Genomic DNA, 16,617 nt, shown 5'->3' with positions numbered 1-16,617 from the left:
CAGCTGGCACAGCCAGCTCAGCTGGAGGAGTGAAGGTTTGAAGCAACATAATCTCACTCTCATTCCCTTTTCTTATTTTCTCTGATAATAGTACAAATGCTTGCACATAAAAGATTTCATCTTTCTTCCCTGCTTCTTCACAAAATAGCTATAGTCATTCAAAAGCCACTGTAAAACCATAAATAGCAATTGATCATCTCTAACCGCTAAAAGGACGCCTTTTGGAATTAATATTGTTAACAACAATCCCTGTTCCATAATCTAGATTTATAAAGAAATTAGAATCCATTAAAAAAAACTAGAAATGTTGTCAAAAAAAGGGACGCCTTTTTGCTTTGGCATCAACCCACTGGCATTACACTGTAATTGTACTTGATTACTGCTGTGACACAACAATTTAAGATAATTAATAAAATTATGACTGATATCATTTACCGAGATATGCAAGAATTTTAGGAGTTCCATATAATTTCTAAAATGTGTATGTTAATGACATTTACCCATATGATACAATCTAAGAAATTTTACCGCCACTTATTTGACAATGCTTCCCATGTAATTCAACGTACCAAATAAGCCTAATTAGTTTACTGTTTCTGAGATGGAGAGAACACAAATAATTTGAGGGCTTCCAGGGACCCTTTGAAAAGCCTCAATATTAGCTAGAGGTCAAATGAACTTCATTTAGAGTTTGATCTTTGGGAAGTTTGTCAGAAATATCAAAAAGCTTTAACCAGTGATAGAAGATCAATGACAAATACAGATCACTTTAAAGAAACTTAATTACCAAACACAGTTCAGTATTTCAAGAAAACTATCTTCTTAGAGAACCAAATTCAGGTTCTGTACCACTTTACCTTTAAAATTCATTTTCTTAATTAAGTTCAATCTCAGCCAATCCCAACCATGCACAAGACTCTTGCAGTGTTCCTCCTCCACAAACCTTCCACAATTTTTTGTGTCCATATTAATCTGCCCCTCACTTTCTTGTCCATTCAGAAACAACCAGCTCTAGGACAAAACCACGTTTTTCCCTTTAACAAAATGCATTTTCATTCCTCATGCTCTAACAGACATCCTACATCTTTACATACTGAAATGTTTCCCTCATAATTCTTAACCTTAAAACCTTAATCTCTAGTGAAAATCAAGAAGCAAGCAATCGTAAACTGTTTATCATACCTGAATTTCCTGACTAACAAGCTTATGCTTTAGTCTTCCTCTCCTGAGAAGGCAAAGGTATGTAAACTTAGACCTGCCCAGCAAGTAATGTTCCAATATTTTATCCTATTTGAAATGACCCAGATAGTCAATGAATTCTCTTCATTTAGCTTAGTTTAAAGTTACGAAAATCTAGAGAGACTATTTTAGATAGACATTCCCAAAACATAATTATTCCTATACAGTTTACCTAAAACTCTTACCTCATTTACCTCTATTTTATTTACTTAAAGTCTTTGTCATGGGACTTACCTGGTGGTCCAGAGGGTAAGACTCCGTGCTCCCAACGCAGGGGGCCCGGGTTGGATCCCTGGTCAGGAGACTAGATCCCATATGCATGCTGCAACTAAGGAATCTGTATGCCACAACTAAACATGCTGCAATGAAGATCCCACATGCTGCAACTAAGACCCAGTGCAGCCAAAATAAATAAATAAATATATTTTAAAAATATTTTCATATTGTTATTTTCCTTGCTGACAAACTTTTTAACTGGAATAATAAAGGTCTTATTTGATTTCTAGTAAACTTAGGTACAATGAAAGTACGATACTTAATGTTGATGACTCTAAAGACATATCTGTATTAAACCAACAAGTTTCAGCTAACTTTAACTCCAGATAGTAAAGCAACACTGAATATTTCCTAGATCACGTGAACCCAAAAGTCATTCTGGTCGGTCTCTTCCATGTTTGAGTATGAATATAAGCACATAATTTCCCTCAAGCCAATCAAATAGAGCCCCTCCAAAATCAATTTTGGCAATGTCACACATCTATAACTCACATACAAACTCAAACACAGGGACCTCTCAATTCCCATTCCAAAATGTCAGCCATGAATCAGGTGCAGCAATGTAAAACCCACCAGTTACAAAAGAGGTTGGATTCAAACAGGGTTTCTGGCAGATGGGACAAATCAAGGTCACCTGTTCAGACGGCTAAACCCTTTTTACTAATATTTACAGAAAAGATACTTCTATTTGTAGCATTTGGTGACTTTAGGAACCAAGTAGAACCTTTCTCTTCTTCCTGGGAATGTCCCGTTCTTGGACAAGAACAGACAGGTTTTTGGTTTTTTGTCTGTTTCTCTCCTCCATTTGACATCAGTAAATGTTTAAAATATCACAAAGCTGATTTGGTTGTAAATGGAGAAATAGTACCAAACAAAATGAAACAAAAAACCCAAAGGACAAACAAAATCCTAAATGAACCCTCAAGTTTGGTCTTGGGTTTTACATATGCCGATGACACAGGAGACCATGAATGACATAACTGACACAGCAAGGGTACATGGTGCATAGGGTCCCAAGGTAACCCTGCCTAAATCCCTTGTGGAGATCCTAACAGGTACTATGGCCACACATGGTTACAATGATATAAAGTATCATCTTCCTCTCACCCATGGGTTCATAGCTGTAATCAGATCACTTATCCAAAACACACCTCAGAGGGCTTTCTTTAGGGATAGTTGAAACATTCCTTGTTTTTCAAGACAAATAAAACACAAACGGCACATACAAATGCTAGTATCCAAAGAAAAAAATGAACACGTTCACAAATTGGGTAAAAGTCCAACTCTTTCCTCTCTCCAGCAAGGTACATAAACAAATTGGCTTATTCTGGAGAAAAAGCTCCAAATGGAGAGGAAATAAAGTTCCTGGCTGTCTACGCCAGCACGACTTACCCTGCTGTATCAAGCCCATCAGCTACCAAATGTGGATTCCTTGCCCCAACTGGCAAGAGCTGGGGCAGCCGGTACTGCTTTAGAGAATTTTGAAGGGAAAATCCTCAGGACAAGTGGTCCCAGTAGCTGCTAGGGCCTTACCTGAAAATTTCCCCACCAGGGCCAGCTGGCCATGAGTAGAAAGGCTCCTGGCTGGCTGGCTTGCCAAAATTTGTTACTGAGTCCAAGCTTGTACTGCTCGCTGCACGACAGGCCAATAAATAGAGAGACGAGTTATTGGGGCAAGGAATAGTGCCTTTATTAGGAAAGCCAGCAGACCAAGAAGACAGTGGACTCATACCCCCCCCAAGAACCATCTTGCCTGAGTTAGAATTCAAGCTTCTTTTATACTAAAAGGGGAGGGAGTAAAGTTAAACATTTCCTGGTTCCCATCAGCCTCCGGAGGGGATGTGTTAATTTCTTCCTCCCTGCAGTCATTCACAGGTGGGCCTGGTCAGGGTGTTTTCTGCGAGTTAAACAAGGGTATTTTAGCTTAACACTCATTACCTGAGAGGCAGGGTTCCCAGAGATGGGCCATGATGTATAATTTAAACTTACAGGCAACATCCCTTTCATGATTACCTTGTAATAGGATACAAAGGTTCTTCCCTATTACACTTTCACTTAGCCTAATTATTTTGAGTTTTATCCATTCTGTTGCATGTATCAGCAGGTCATTCCTTTTTATTGCTGAAGAGTATTCATTGGATGCACCTACCACAATTTTTTTCTACACTCACCAATTTAGGGACATTCAGATTGTTTCCACTTTGAGGCTACTACAAATAGAGCGCCTGTGAATATTTGTGTACAAGTGTGTGTGTGTGTGTGTGTGTGTGTGTGTGTGTACATATGCTCTAATTTCTCTTGTAAATACCTAGGAGTGGAATAGCTGGATTATATGGTAGGTGTATGTTTAACTTTTGAAGGAACTACCAAATTGTTCTCCAAAAAAGGAATACCATTTTTACATCCCCAACAGCAATGTACAAGAGTTCCGATTGCTCCAAATCCTCACCAATACAGGGCAGTGTCAATCTTTTTACTTTAGCCAATTAATTTTAGCCATTCTAATAGCTGTGTACTACTATTTCATTGTGGGTTTGACTTACATTTCTCTAGTGACTAATAATGGAGCTACAACTTTTAACAAGTGGAAGACTAAACCTACTCAGAAGACCCAAAGGTGTAAAAAGAGAGGTAGGGGGAAAACCAGGAAAATGCATGACTTATGGAAGCCAACTGGAGAAATGATTCAAAGAGAGAGAGGTCAGTAGAATCAAATGATGCCCTATGAGGTCTGAAAATTCTCTTTTGGATTTAGTGCCTTTGGTGACACTATCAAAAGATGTTCCAGTAGCAATTGGTTCCAGCTTCCAGCCTCTTTCCACATTTCCAGAATGAGTCCTACTGTACTGCCTGTGGACAGCACCCCCTCCTCAGGTGTCTGGGTCCCAGTTCCATGGGGCCCCTCCTCGGACCCCTGAGATCAAAGCACCAGCTGGTACCTCTTTGCAGTCGTTCTAAGTTCCTAGGGGGTGTCCCAGGCTCTGTTCTCTGGGAAGCCAACTCTGAGATGGAGATTAGCACACAGAAGTTTCATTAGGGAGTGATTTCAGGGCCATCACGCCTGAAAGAGAAGGGAAAGCAGCAGGACTGGGCAAAGGGCTCAGCCAACCCCCACGGGGAGCTGTGAAGCTGGATGGCCCTTCAGTGTTGTCTGGCCGAGCCCTATATAGACCCATCATTGGATACAGCCTCTTCCCAGGAGGGGCGTGTGATCCTGGGTGAGGTGACTCCTGCCAGCTAAGGGCTGTTCCTGTCCCTGGTGATTGCTGAGGGCTATCAGCCAGCATCACCTCGCAGCTCATTCCCTTCAGCCTTGAGGGGGGATCTGGGTGGCACAGTCAGAGTGTTCTGCAAGGGCTTCTCCTCCAAGCTTCTACATTTGAATCACCCAAGTCTCTTCCCTTGGCTCCTCATCTAGGAGTCACCATCTCTGAATTACTTCCTGTGTGCTTTCTGCATTTTCCAACACCTGTTCCAGCAATTCCTTATACTAAACTCTCGTTGTTCCTGTTTCCTGTCAGATGCACTTCCTCCACTGAGATGACACCTACACTGTGAGGGAAGGGATGGGGGGGTGAGAAACCTGCACTTTGGGGCTGATTCTGTGTCCTATTGACCAGGTTACATATAACCTAGAAAAGTCAAGCTGGGAAATATCAGGATGATGTTTTGCTATCAGCTCATACATACTCCCAGGGTCATCTGTTGGTACCGAAGTCCGGAGTGAAATAACCAACATGTCCTATGCCCTCTACAGTCTGCCCTGCAGATAGGAACATGCCTGAACATTCTGAGCTCCTTCCAGCCTAGGTGTAACATATCGACTGCGTCTCTGACATAGTAATGCACTAGATGGCTCCCTCGTGATCTGAAAATGTTAACACAGTCACACCTGAGTGCCTAACTTCGCGTAGACGGGACTCAGACTCAGGGATCATCGGCTGAAACGCAGTCTAAATGGGTCCGGAAGGGGCGGGAATAAATCAATGATTTCTTTTTTTTTTGGCCATGCTGCGCAGCATGCAGGATACTAGTTCCCCGACCAGAAGGCGAACCCGTGCCCCCAGCAGTGGAAGCACGGCATCTTAACCACTGGACCACCAGGGAATTCCCAATGATTTCTTCTTTCCATTTCAGGCTGCACTAAATCTGATTTTCAGTAAGGCTAAAATGCTAGAGACCAAGACCAGCACATCCTAAACAGACCTGGCCAGTTCATCAAGGGTCCATCAGCACATTTATACGTAGTCACAGTGGTTTCGGGAGGCATGTCTGAACTATAACTCCCTGGCTCTCATCACCAGCATTAAGAAGTAATCAGGGGGCTTCCCTGGTGGCGCAGTGGTTGAGAGTTCGCTTGCCGATACAGGGGACACGGGTTCGTGCCCCGGTCTGGGAAGATCCCACATGCTGCGGAGCGGCTGGGCCCGTGGGCCATGGCCGCTGAGCCTGCGCGTGCAGAGCCTGTGCTCCGCAACGGGAGAGGCCACAACAGTGAGAGGCCCACATACCGCAAAAGAAAAAAAAAAAAAAAAAAAAGAAGTAATCAGAATACAGTTACTTCAGTCATCCAGAGCACATTTTATTAACACAGAAGGACCACGATTCAGATTATTAATCTCACAGGGGGAGTTTAGACCCTGGTAAGCACCACTCATGTAGTATACTATGAACTTGATTACAAGGAGGAAGCAAAACACATCATTATTACCAAAAATTCTTCACTGAGAACAAGTCTCCCCCTCACCCCCCAAAAAATGTATTAAAGGCTTCAAATCTAAAAATATGTTACAACATTTGACTCAAGTTTATTTTGTAAAATAAGCTTTAAAATATACTGTCTTCTCTCCTTCCCCTGATTCTCCAATTATGGGAGGAAGGCTTTTTCACTGTTTTTCTCCTTGACATCTATCCTTTTCTCTGTCCCCGAGCAGAACCGAGAGCTGAGCAACTGCTGAGGCCGTGACTATGACGCCTGCTCTGCAGCCCTCGAGTGCTGGCTCCGGAAGTGGTTCTCGCTGCTGGGGGGCCCCTCCTTTTGTAGCTTTGCCCTTCTGGTCTTTCCAGCAGTTTCAATCCAGGGATGCTGAAGGACCTGGTGGGCCGTGTAGCGCTTTTTGGGGTCTACCACCAGCAACCGGCTCACCAGATCTTTGGCAGCTGTTGGAATGACAGAAAGATGGAAAAATGAGATGCATGCAGGTGGTTTGAAGTTTTCCTTCCCCATACAGGAAATAAGGACACAAACTTTCCTGTTAGCACCATGGCTGGATCAGAGAACTTTCTGCCACGGTGGAAACTTTCCATATCTGTGCTACCCACTTGGGACTACTGAGCATTTGAAATATGGCTGGTGCGACTGATAAACTTTTTTTTTTTTTTTGGCCGCACCGAGCGTCTTGCGGGATCTTAGCCCCCTGACCACGGATTGAACCCCGGGCCCTGGGAAGTGAGAGCACAGAGTCCTATCCACTGGACCACCAGGGAATTCCCTGAACTGAATTCTTATTGCATTTCCTTTTAATTAATTTACAGTTACATTCAAATAGCCACATGCAGCTAAGGGCTACCATGTTAGACATAGAGTCATGAGGTCAGGCCTGCAACTAACACCCATGGCACCGCCCAGCCCAAGAGGACACATGGAGGCCACATAGTATACATCTACATATTTTAAAATTTGTAAATCAAACTATCAAGTTGTTAAATAAAATATGTCCAATCTTCCTTCCTAAATTGATAAATATACCTCCAGATTGACAAAACTGAAAAACATGGGCAAAGAGATCTAAGTAGTAAATAATGCAAATTCAAAATGAATTTCATTTTTTGCTCAAGACCATGACTGATTCTAGAGAGATGTGGTGACAGCTGCTGGGTCAGGTGGCAGATGGGGAGGAGAAGAGATTTCTCCCTGGCTCGCTGGCTCTCCCAGGCCGGCTCCCTGAGCCTCTTAACCAATTACTCAAGAATACACGGGGGCTTCCCTGGTGGCGCAGTGGTTGAGAGTCCGCCTGCCGATGCAGGGGACACGGGTTTGTGCCCCGGTCCGGGAAGATCCCACGTGCCGCGGAGCGGCTGGGCCTGTGAGCCATGGCCGCTGGGCCTGCATGTCCGGAGCCTGTGCTCGCAACCTTAGAGGCCACAACAGTGAGAGACCCACATACTGCAAAAAAATAAAAAATAAAGGCAGGAGGCCCTCTATTTAAAAAAAAAAAGAATACACGGGAGGGAATTCCCTGGCGGCCCAGTGGTTAGGACTCCGCGTTTCCACTGCAGCAGGGCACGGGTTCAATTCCTGGTTGGGGAACCAAGGTCCCTGTAAGCTGTGCAACACGGCCAAAAAAAAAAAAAAATACCTGATGGAATAAAGGCATGAATGTATATATTTTTTTAAAAAAAAGAATGCATGGGGAAAAAGATACCCATGTTTATTTACCTTTATTGGGGGATGCCTCTTGTTCAAGGTCAGCTGTTCACCCACCAATTGCCCCGCTTCTATGGCCACTGTCCAGCCACCTCTTGAGCACGGAGACCACAGGATTTCTCCTACCCCACCCCGTTCAAACTGGGCAGATTCTGCCCACAATGTACCCCTTCCCCATTCATCCCAGCATCACTCCTTCAAGGTCCTCGGAGGACTCAGGGGGTAGAAGCCCAGGTTTAAACGGAATTCTCAGTCTCACATGCCTGTGTGTGGACAGTTGGACACCCCACCAATATGTCTGTGCTCCCCCTACGCCCCCCAAACAGCTGCTCCTTGGCAGCCTAGGGCACTGTGGGGAGGGGCTGGGAAAAGAGGTCTCACAAGCCTTGGAAGTGGGCTTGGGCCATTTGTGCAGGAATTCTGGGGTCCCGGTTAAGTGGTCTAGAAGGGGGAGCCTGGGCTCTGGCGGGGGGCACAGTCTCTTGTCCCCAGAGTCTCCTCACTTCTGGGGAGACATGTAACCAGAGCAGGCCCTCTAAGGCATGGGACTCAGGGCAGGGGCCACCATAACCAAATCTAAGAACAGTGTTGCATAGAACTTTCTAAAATGATTTTTAGTCCTTCAGTTCCCAAATTGCCACTGCCTTGATCAGCTCAAGACCCTTACCCTACAGGCAGCAAGCTACCCTCTGCCCACCTTAGTTAAGTGGAAAAAAATGAAGCTCTTCCCTTCCCGCAAGCCCGAGCCCCAGATGAGGAGGCAGAGCCGAGGACAAGGGCAGATGAATAACTTATCTTAGATGATGTGTTTAGGGGAAATTGGGGAACAGTTATCACACCTATTCTACTTTTTCAGCTAAAGACTCAAAACCCCCAGTGATCTAGTTCTCAATTTTACAAGGGCAGTGGGTAGTACATACAAATCAGTAGAAACAAGGGGGAAAATTCCACTTGAAAGGGCCAAAAAGGAGGAGGACCACACATGCTTCTGCTCCACTAAAAAGTACCTGAGACCTTCTCCCTCGACCTTCCAGAGCCCCTGTGCCCCAAGTATGCCCCCATAGGAGCCTGATTATTCACAGATAAAATAAGCATCTCCAGTCTGTCCAATTCCCAAATACTTCTGTATATGAGATGGCAGATGGCATTTTTTTTTTTTTTTTTTTGGCTGCACTGCACGCCTGTGGGATCTTAGTTCCCCAACCGGGGATTGAACCTGGGCCCTCGGCAGAGAGAGCGCCGAGTCCTAACCACTGGACTGCCAGGGAATTCCCTATGAGATGGCTTTGATCTTTCCAAATGAGGATTACACATTTCTGATATTTTTCAGTTTATTTTTCAGTTCCGAGGTTCTTTAATTGGCTTCAGGAAAAGTATTTGGTGACTACAACTGGTGGTGAGAATCTTTCGTTATATCTCAAAGCAAGTCGTGTTCGGAATGCTATGGAAATCTACACCAATCTAGCAGGAAATAAAGGATGAAGCACAAGACGCTGACAGCCCAGGTACCATAGTGGGTTCTCTGGGTGGTGTTTTACACATCTGACCTGATCCCCGGAGGGTCTCCATCTCTCCATCCCCTTCCCTCCTGCCTGGGAAGCCCCAGGTCTCACCGTCAGAGATGTTGTCCCAGTAAGGAGCCAGGAACTCGAAGTGGCCCAGCTGGATGATGTTAAAGAGCTCATCCTGGTCCCTCTCTGGGCTGCGGAACGGGGGGAAGCCGCACAGGAGGATGTAGAGGATAACGCCTGCGGCCCACATGTCCACCTCCAGCCCATAACCTGTGCAGTAGAGGCAGAGACACATTATCTCACCACTTTGGCTGCCATCTCTGTATCGAGGGGTCTCAAAAGCACACATTCAGCCAACCAGACAACTCTGTGTATCCACCTAAATATCTCTACAGAGTCAGTGTGTTCAAAGTCTAACTCACCCCATCCCCATCTCCCAAAAGAGCTTACCTTTCCGACACCCTGTGTTAGTTGGTGCGAGCCCTACCATCCTGACTTCCCAGAGTTCACGTAGACTATTTGCTTTCATTCCTCTCTTATCCAGCTCAGTAATGCCTCCATTAAAATGTCTATAGTCGCTCAGTACTCTCTTGTCCCACTGTCACCGTGTTACCACAGCTACTATGCTGGCCACACCGAGTCCAAACTCACTTGTGGGGAATCCAGACTCAACCTACCCATCCAACTGCAATTCCCTCTGCTCCACTGAGGCTGGTCTTCTCAATGTCTCTACCACCCAACCTCCATGCATAGTCTAGTCTCTGCACGTTGGCTTCCCTGATGCTTCTGCTGCTGGGACAAAATGTCTCCCTCCTCCCTACCCCCAGACCTACAACCCATCCAGAGCCTTCCCATCTTTAGCCATCATAGGGTGGCTAAACTGATTTCTCCTGGAGTGCCAGGATGGCTAAATAGGCATTCACATACTTGGAGCCATATAATAATAATAATAATGATTTCCTTGTATATCCTTTACAGAGTGTGTCACTAAAATAGCCCACTGGACCCTCATACAATATACAAGCCTGTAATAAATATTATTCATTGGGTTTGAAATGGGACCTCCTTTTCCTTTAAATGCAAGGTTGGTAAAGGAATTTTTAAGCCAATTACCATAAGAACCATTCCAATTGTCTCCATTAGAGGTAACCTTGGGTGAGTGGCCAAATGACCTTGCTTGCTTGCGTTCCCCACCCAATTCTCCACCATCTTCCATCTCACCGTCCTGCCAACACACGTGCATGAGTGCGTGTGTGTGCGCATGCACACACACACACACACACACACACACACACACACATATACCACAATCCCTTCTCTGTAATAAGTGCAGCCCTGGTGAGGAAAAAGTGCTCATGCTTTGGTCAAGAAGACCTATTTCAAATATTTCCATTAACGTCCAAGTACAAGCTTAGTGCCAACTCTCTGAGACTTTCCACTGCTCCATGTTGAAAAATGTAAAATTTAAATATTAAAAGTTAAACCTTGGTTAGTAAGTGAGCTGGAGTCCCACAGAGCAATGTGTAACCCTTACCTTTCTCAGAAAGAATTTCAGGAGCTACATAAGTCGGAGTCCCACACACAGTAAATATAGGTCTCACCACATGCTTTGCAAGACCAAAATCAGCCAGTTTCAAGGTGGTAGATTTGTCCTCATTTCGCTGAACCTGTAAGAAATCAAAATCCCCAAACCACCAAAATTGTGATGAGAACAAAGAAGGAAAACTAACAGGACAACAACCATGCAAGTTCAGGATAAGCAAACAATAAAACACAGGAGCTTATAGATTGACCCAACACTGACAAATCCAACTTGATCTCAGTGACACGTGCTCACTAAAGAACCAATGAGTTAGATTTTCTCTGCTGTCCAATATGGTAGCACCATATTGCCACAGATGGCTATTTATTTTAAATTAATTAAATTAAAATCTAATAAAATTAGAAATTCAGTTTCTCAGATCCACTAGACACATTTCAAGTGTTCAATAACCATCCATGGCTAAGGGCTATTATATTGGATCGTGCAAATCTACAACATTTCCATCAGTAGAGAAGAATCCACTGGGCAGCACTGAGTTAGAACAAGGATCAATGATATTTTTGAGCACAGACTAGCTTTAATGAGAATTAGCAAATGCCTGTGGATAATGTAAAGTTGGAGCAGAGGAAAAAAAGAAAGGAAAAAGAAGTGGGAATTGGAATGAAAAAGTAGACCAATAAGCAGTGGAGGCTAAAATTATATGGTTTACCTAGCAAACACTTCTGTCGTGCTTCTTCTCCTTTTTTTTTTTTTTTTGTGGTACGCGGGCCTCTCACTGTTGTGGCCTTTCCCATTGCGGAGCACAGGCTCCGGACGCGCAGGCTCAGCGGCCATGGCTCACGGGCCTAGCCGCTCCGCGGCATGTGGGATCTTCCCGGACCGGGGCATGAACTCGTGTCCCCTGCATCGGCAGGCGGACTCTCAACCACTGCGCCACCAGGGAAGCCCTGTCATGCTTCTTTGATGCCAGGCGCTGTTTATAACATCTTACAAAATATTAATTCATTTAATTGTCATTGCAGTCCCGTAAGGCCATGCACATTCCCATTTTACAGATAAGGAAATGGAGGCACAGTTACATAGTAAATGGTGACCTGGAGTTTGAACCCTGACACTTGGGCTTTAGAGTCTGTGCTTGTAACTGGTGTATGATGCCGAATCTTCCAGCAAAGGGTTATTTCTGTTTCAGGAGGCTGAGGAGGTCTCATCCAAAGGCTCCCAAAGAATTGGAAGCAGGTGGACCAGAGGCAAACCTCCACCATCAGGGGGCACAGCCAGCCGTTCTCGACCCTGAGTTTTACCATGTTGTTACCAAAAGGGCTTTTGCAGTAAATCCCTCAGGCTGTGCTGGGCCCAGGAGTGATCCCTCTTGGGAGAGAGATGGCCGTGTCCCTGGGAGCATTTCTGCTGTGCAGCCAAGACCTCCAGAGCATCTGCTGGGCTGTATGGGTTTCAAGATTAAATGAATTAATATCATAATTTTACCCTCCACAATAGTTCACCTCTGCAGAGCAGGACTGACTTCACGCAAAATAGGAAGTATTGATACAGAAAGTCAGCCTTGCTATCTTCCTCCTCCCCTTTCAGGATCTCCTCATCCAAACCGAGGGCCTCCTTCCCAGGCATGGCCCTGGTCCATCCTCTGCTGTCAAGGCTCCATCCTCCTCCCCTGCTTTACCGGGCCCGCATCTCATGGTAGAAGCTGATGGCTCAGGCCAAAGTGAGCTGAGTGGCTAATTTCAGCACTATGGGAAACTCACTGGGATTAGCCTGGGTGATCTCATCCAAGTGTGACTCAATGGAGCCACCAGGGCTACAGGAGAAATTATCAACCTGTCTGCAGGTGCATGCCCTTGCATCCTCACTGGAACGGGGGCCAAGGTTCCCAATGCACCAACTAGCACTTGGGGGGCTGGAGGGCATTAGGCAGGGCTCCGGTTCTCCCTGTGCTGCATCAGACCCACACCCGAAAATGCAGGGCGGGCAGCCACTCCCCGATCTCCTCAGCGAAGGGTAAGTGCTCCAAATCTGCTTTGGTTCCTGCCAGAGAGTTTACATCTCTGTAAGCAGAATGTGTCTTAACTACTGAGCCCAAGTCACTGCTGGGCAATCTAATCAATATCTTCATAATTAACCTAACCTAATGGAAATCATGGATGTAGAACTAAAACACACTTCTGCTTTGGTCTGTGTATCGAGATAGAGCCCTAAAGGAGACTGGAGAGGTAATTATTAGAATAATTTACACTAGAAAATCTACTTTGGAAGGCAAGGACAAAAAAAAAATGTGTGCTGCCTTAAGTTTCCAGATGGACCATCTACATGAGTCCCATTTGCTGGGTGACTGCTGAAAAAATCTGTCCCTCACAAATATTTGTAAATATTCCCAACCAAATGATCAGCATTAAAAGCATTTGGCTGATTGAATACACCAAAATAAACTATGAATCTCTATGCAAAATGACGAGCATTTCCTTCCTCAAACCCCCCCATCCCCCCAACCCCTGATTCCAAAACCCGAGTCCACTGAGTCAGGAGCAGATGAAACATGATGGAGACTTGGCCTTTTAGCTATTTTGAAGTTTTTCATGATATTTATTTTGAAAATGTATTATGTTAAATGTCCAGATGCTGATGGATACATTTTCTTTTTCTTTTTTTTTTTTTTTTCGGTACGCGGGCCTCTCACTGTTGTGGCCTCTCCCGTTGCGGAGCACAGGCTCCGGACGCGCAGGCTCAGCGACCATGGCTCACAGGCCCAGCTGCTCCGCAGCATGTGGGATCCTCCCGGACCGGGGCACGAACCCATGTCCCCTGCATTGGCAGGCGGACTCTCAACCACTGCACCACCAGGGAGGCCCAGGATACATTTTCAAATACCAAATCTGTTTTTAAAAATCATTTTATGGCCTTCCTAAAATAATATTACGCTGCTTCTTGTCTCCATAGCTTTTCTCTGTGAGTCTCAGGATGATGAGACCCATAGCAGAACCCGAGGGTGGTTAGGATCCACAGAGTCATTTGTTCCTTCCAGAAAGTGAGAATGTTCTGTGTTTTTAATTCTTCTGTCTCCAGCCTCTGCTGTCAGGAGTTATGTAACATTTTTTAAAATTTATTTTATCTTTTAATTTATTTTATGTATTTGGTTGCGCCAGATCTTAGTTGCAACAGGCGGGCTCCTTAGTTGCATCATGTGTGCTCCATAGTTGCAGCAGGTGGGCTCCTTAGTTGTGGCATGTGAACTCTTAGTTGCGGCCTGCATGTGGGATCGAGCTCCCCAAGCAGGGATTGAACCCGGGCCCCCTGCATTGGGAGTGTGGAGTCCTAACCACTGCACCACCAGGGAAGTCCCGGGTTTTATGTAACATTTTTCAGAGCTGTCAGTGTGACTTGAGACTTATTTACTTCGCCTACATGAGCAGCTTAACTACATTTAGGGTCACACACTGACAGTGTGAATTTTCTTTTTGTTTTTTTTGTTTTTTTGTTTTCCAACAGGCACCTCACATTCTTGGCTTCGAAACAGTTCTTATCTTAATCCTTGAATTCAAATGACTGACATCCTCCTGGAATAACTCTTCCTTCTGGTATTTGTGCAACTTTTTTTTTTTTTTAATTTAAGTATAGTTGATTGACAATGTTGTGTTAGATTCTGGTGTACAGCAAAGTGATTCATATATATATATATATATATATTCTTTTTCATATTCTTTTCCATTATAGTTCATTGCAAGATATTGCATATAGTTCCCTGTGTAGGACCTTGTTGGTTGTCTATTTTATATATAGTAGTGTGTATCTGTTAATCCCAAACTCCTAATTTATCCCTCCCCCCACCCTTTCCCCTTTGGTAACCATAAGTTTGTTTTCTAAGTCTGTGAGTCTGTTTCTGTTTTATAAATAAGTCCATTTGTATCATATTTTCGATTCTGCACGTAAGTGATATCATATTTGTCTTTCTCTGTCTGAATTTCTTCACTTAGCATGATCATCTCTAGGTCCGTCCATGTTGCTGCAAATGGCATTATTTCAGCCTTTTTTATGGCTGAGTATTCCATAATATTCCATTTTATATACGTACCACATCATCTTTATCCATTCATCTGTCAATGGACATTTGGGTTGCTTCTTGGCTACTGTAAATAGTGCTGCTATGAACTTTGGGGTGCACGTATCTTTTCAAATTAGAGAATTCATCTTTTCTGGATCTACACCCAGGAGTGGGATTGCTGGGTCATATGGTAGTTCTATTTTTAGTTTTTTAAGGAACCTCCATACGGTTCTCCATAGTGGCTGCACCAATTTACACTGTGTGGAACTTCTGAAACCATCAAAGTCTCCACCCAAACAGGAAACTTGTCTACAACATCTTCCCACCAGACTATCATTCACCTCTGGTTGAAATCTCAAGATGGAAAAGATCACATAGCTTCACATGGCAGACCATCCAGATCATAGTCAGATTAACTTGTGAGGAGGTTCACCCCACGTTGATCCAGAATTCCACCTCCACCCCTTTTTTCTAAATCTGCCCTCTGGGAAGGACACACCACTTCCAAAGATGGGAAACAAGTACCAGGATTTCCCCCCAGGGTGCTTCTGGTTTCTCTAACGGGCTCCCAGGTGGTACCAATGCTGCTTCTCTAAGTTCACATCCGAGAATCCTCAAGCTTATCCTTATAGGATCAGGTCTCCTGACCCATCATCCCCTTCTCGCTCCTCCCTACGCTAAGTACAGCTCTTGAAGCAGCAGCACAAACATCACTTGTGAGCCTGATGGAGACCTCAGGCTATCCAAGATCCACTGAACAGAACTGCATCTCTATGAGACCCCAGGGCGATTCTTGTGCACTGTAAAGTTCTAGATAATCCCTATTTAATTGACGCCTCTTTTACCAAAGAATGCCCAGAAATGAACACCATATACCACGTATGATTTGAACAAATCAGTGAGCCTCGGTACCCTCAGCTGACTAGGCACTGGGTGGCCATCAAGGCAAAGACCCCACTAAATGACCCACTTCGACGCCACAGCCCCAGTGCACACATCTGACCTTGTCCTCACCCCACATCTCCGTTTCTCTTTCTACAGGTTTATCTAAATTCACTGCTCTGGGTCACATTCCTTCTGGGGCTCGTTTTCAATTGCCCTCTAACTGAAAGGGTGTTAGAGATTAATTTACATGGTACTTTAATGACTCTTGGTCCATCTGCATCCATCATCCCTTTTTCTAGCCACACCAAAGTACCCTGCTTTGAATCCAGACAATCTACATTTACATAAGCAGCCAGATCACATCTGGACAGTCTCAAAGCTTCAAAAGGAATCTTTCCTTTTCTGAGCCATTAACAGCCTCCTGTCCTTCAAGGGCACATCAATTTAAATGTGATCTTTCAATGATCATCTCTGAACAGCAGATGGAAGCAGAGTACAGGCCAAACAGCAAGCGGCTCCCCCTAAGAAAAGGGGTAGAGCTTATTTATCTTTGTCATCTTCTTACTTGATCCTTCATACTTCCTCTGGCCTTCTCCCTCCAAGTTTCCATTTCCAACTGGCCATGAGGACGGAAATGATCTTAGAAACCAAATCACATGGAAATGCCAATACCTAAAATCAATTT

The 16,617-nt window shown here is 44.6% G+C and overlaps 1 protein-coding gene across 1 annotated transcript in view; it reads right to left on the bottom strand.

The window, feature by feature from the left end:
• Positions 1–6,481: 6,481 nt before the first annotated feature.
• Positions 6,482–16,617, bottom strand: part of DCLK3 (doublecortin like kinase 3) — a 31,493-nt gene continuing 21,357 nt past the window's right edge. The window contains exons 3-5 of the mRNA XM_029243299.1: positions 10,988–11,120; positions 9,556–9,723; positions 6,482–6,675 (exon numbers count right to left, since the gene is read on the bottom strand). Coding sequence (XP_029099132.1) covers positions 6,482–6,675; positions 9,556–9,723; positions 10,988–11,120 — 495 coding nt within the window. The remainder of the gene's footprint in view (positions 6,676–9,555; positions 9,724–10,987; positions 11,121–16,617) is intronic.

The sequence above is a fragment of the Monodon monoceros genome, unplaced genomic scaffold (assembly GCF_005190385.1).
Source record: "Monodon monoceros isolate NGI ecotype Baffin Bay Population unplaced genomic scaffold, NGI_Narwhal_1 Super_Scaffold_3, whole genome shotgun sequence".
Lineage (NCBI taxonomy): Eukaryota > Metazoa > Chordata > Mammalia > Artiodactyla > Monodontidae > Monodon > Monodon monoceros.
This window is presented reverse-complemented; position numbering and strand designations above follow the sequence as displayed.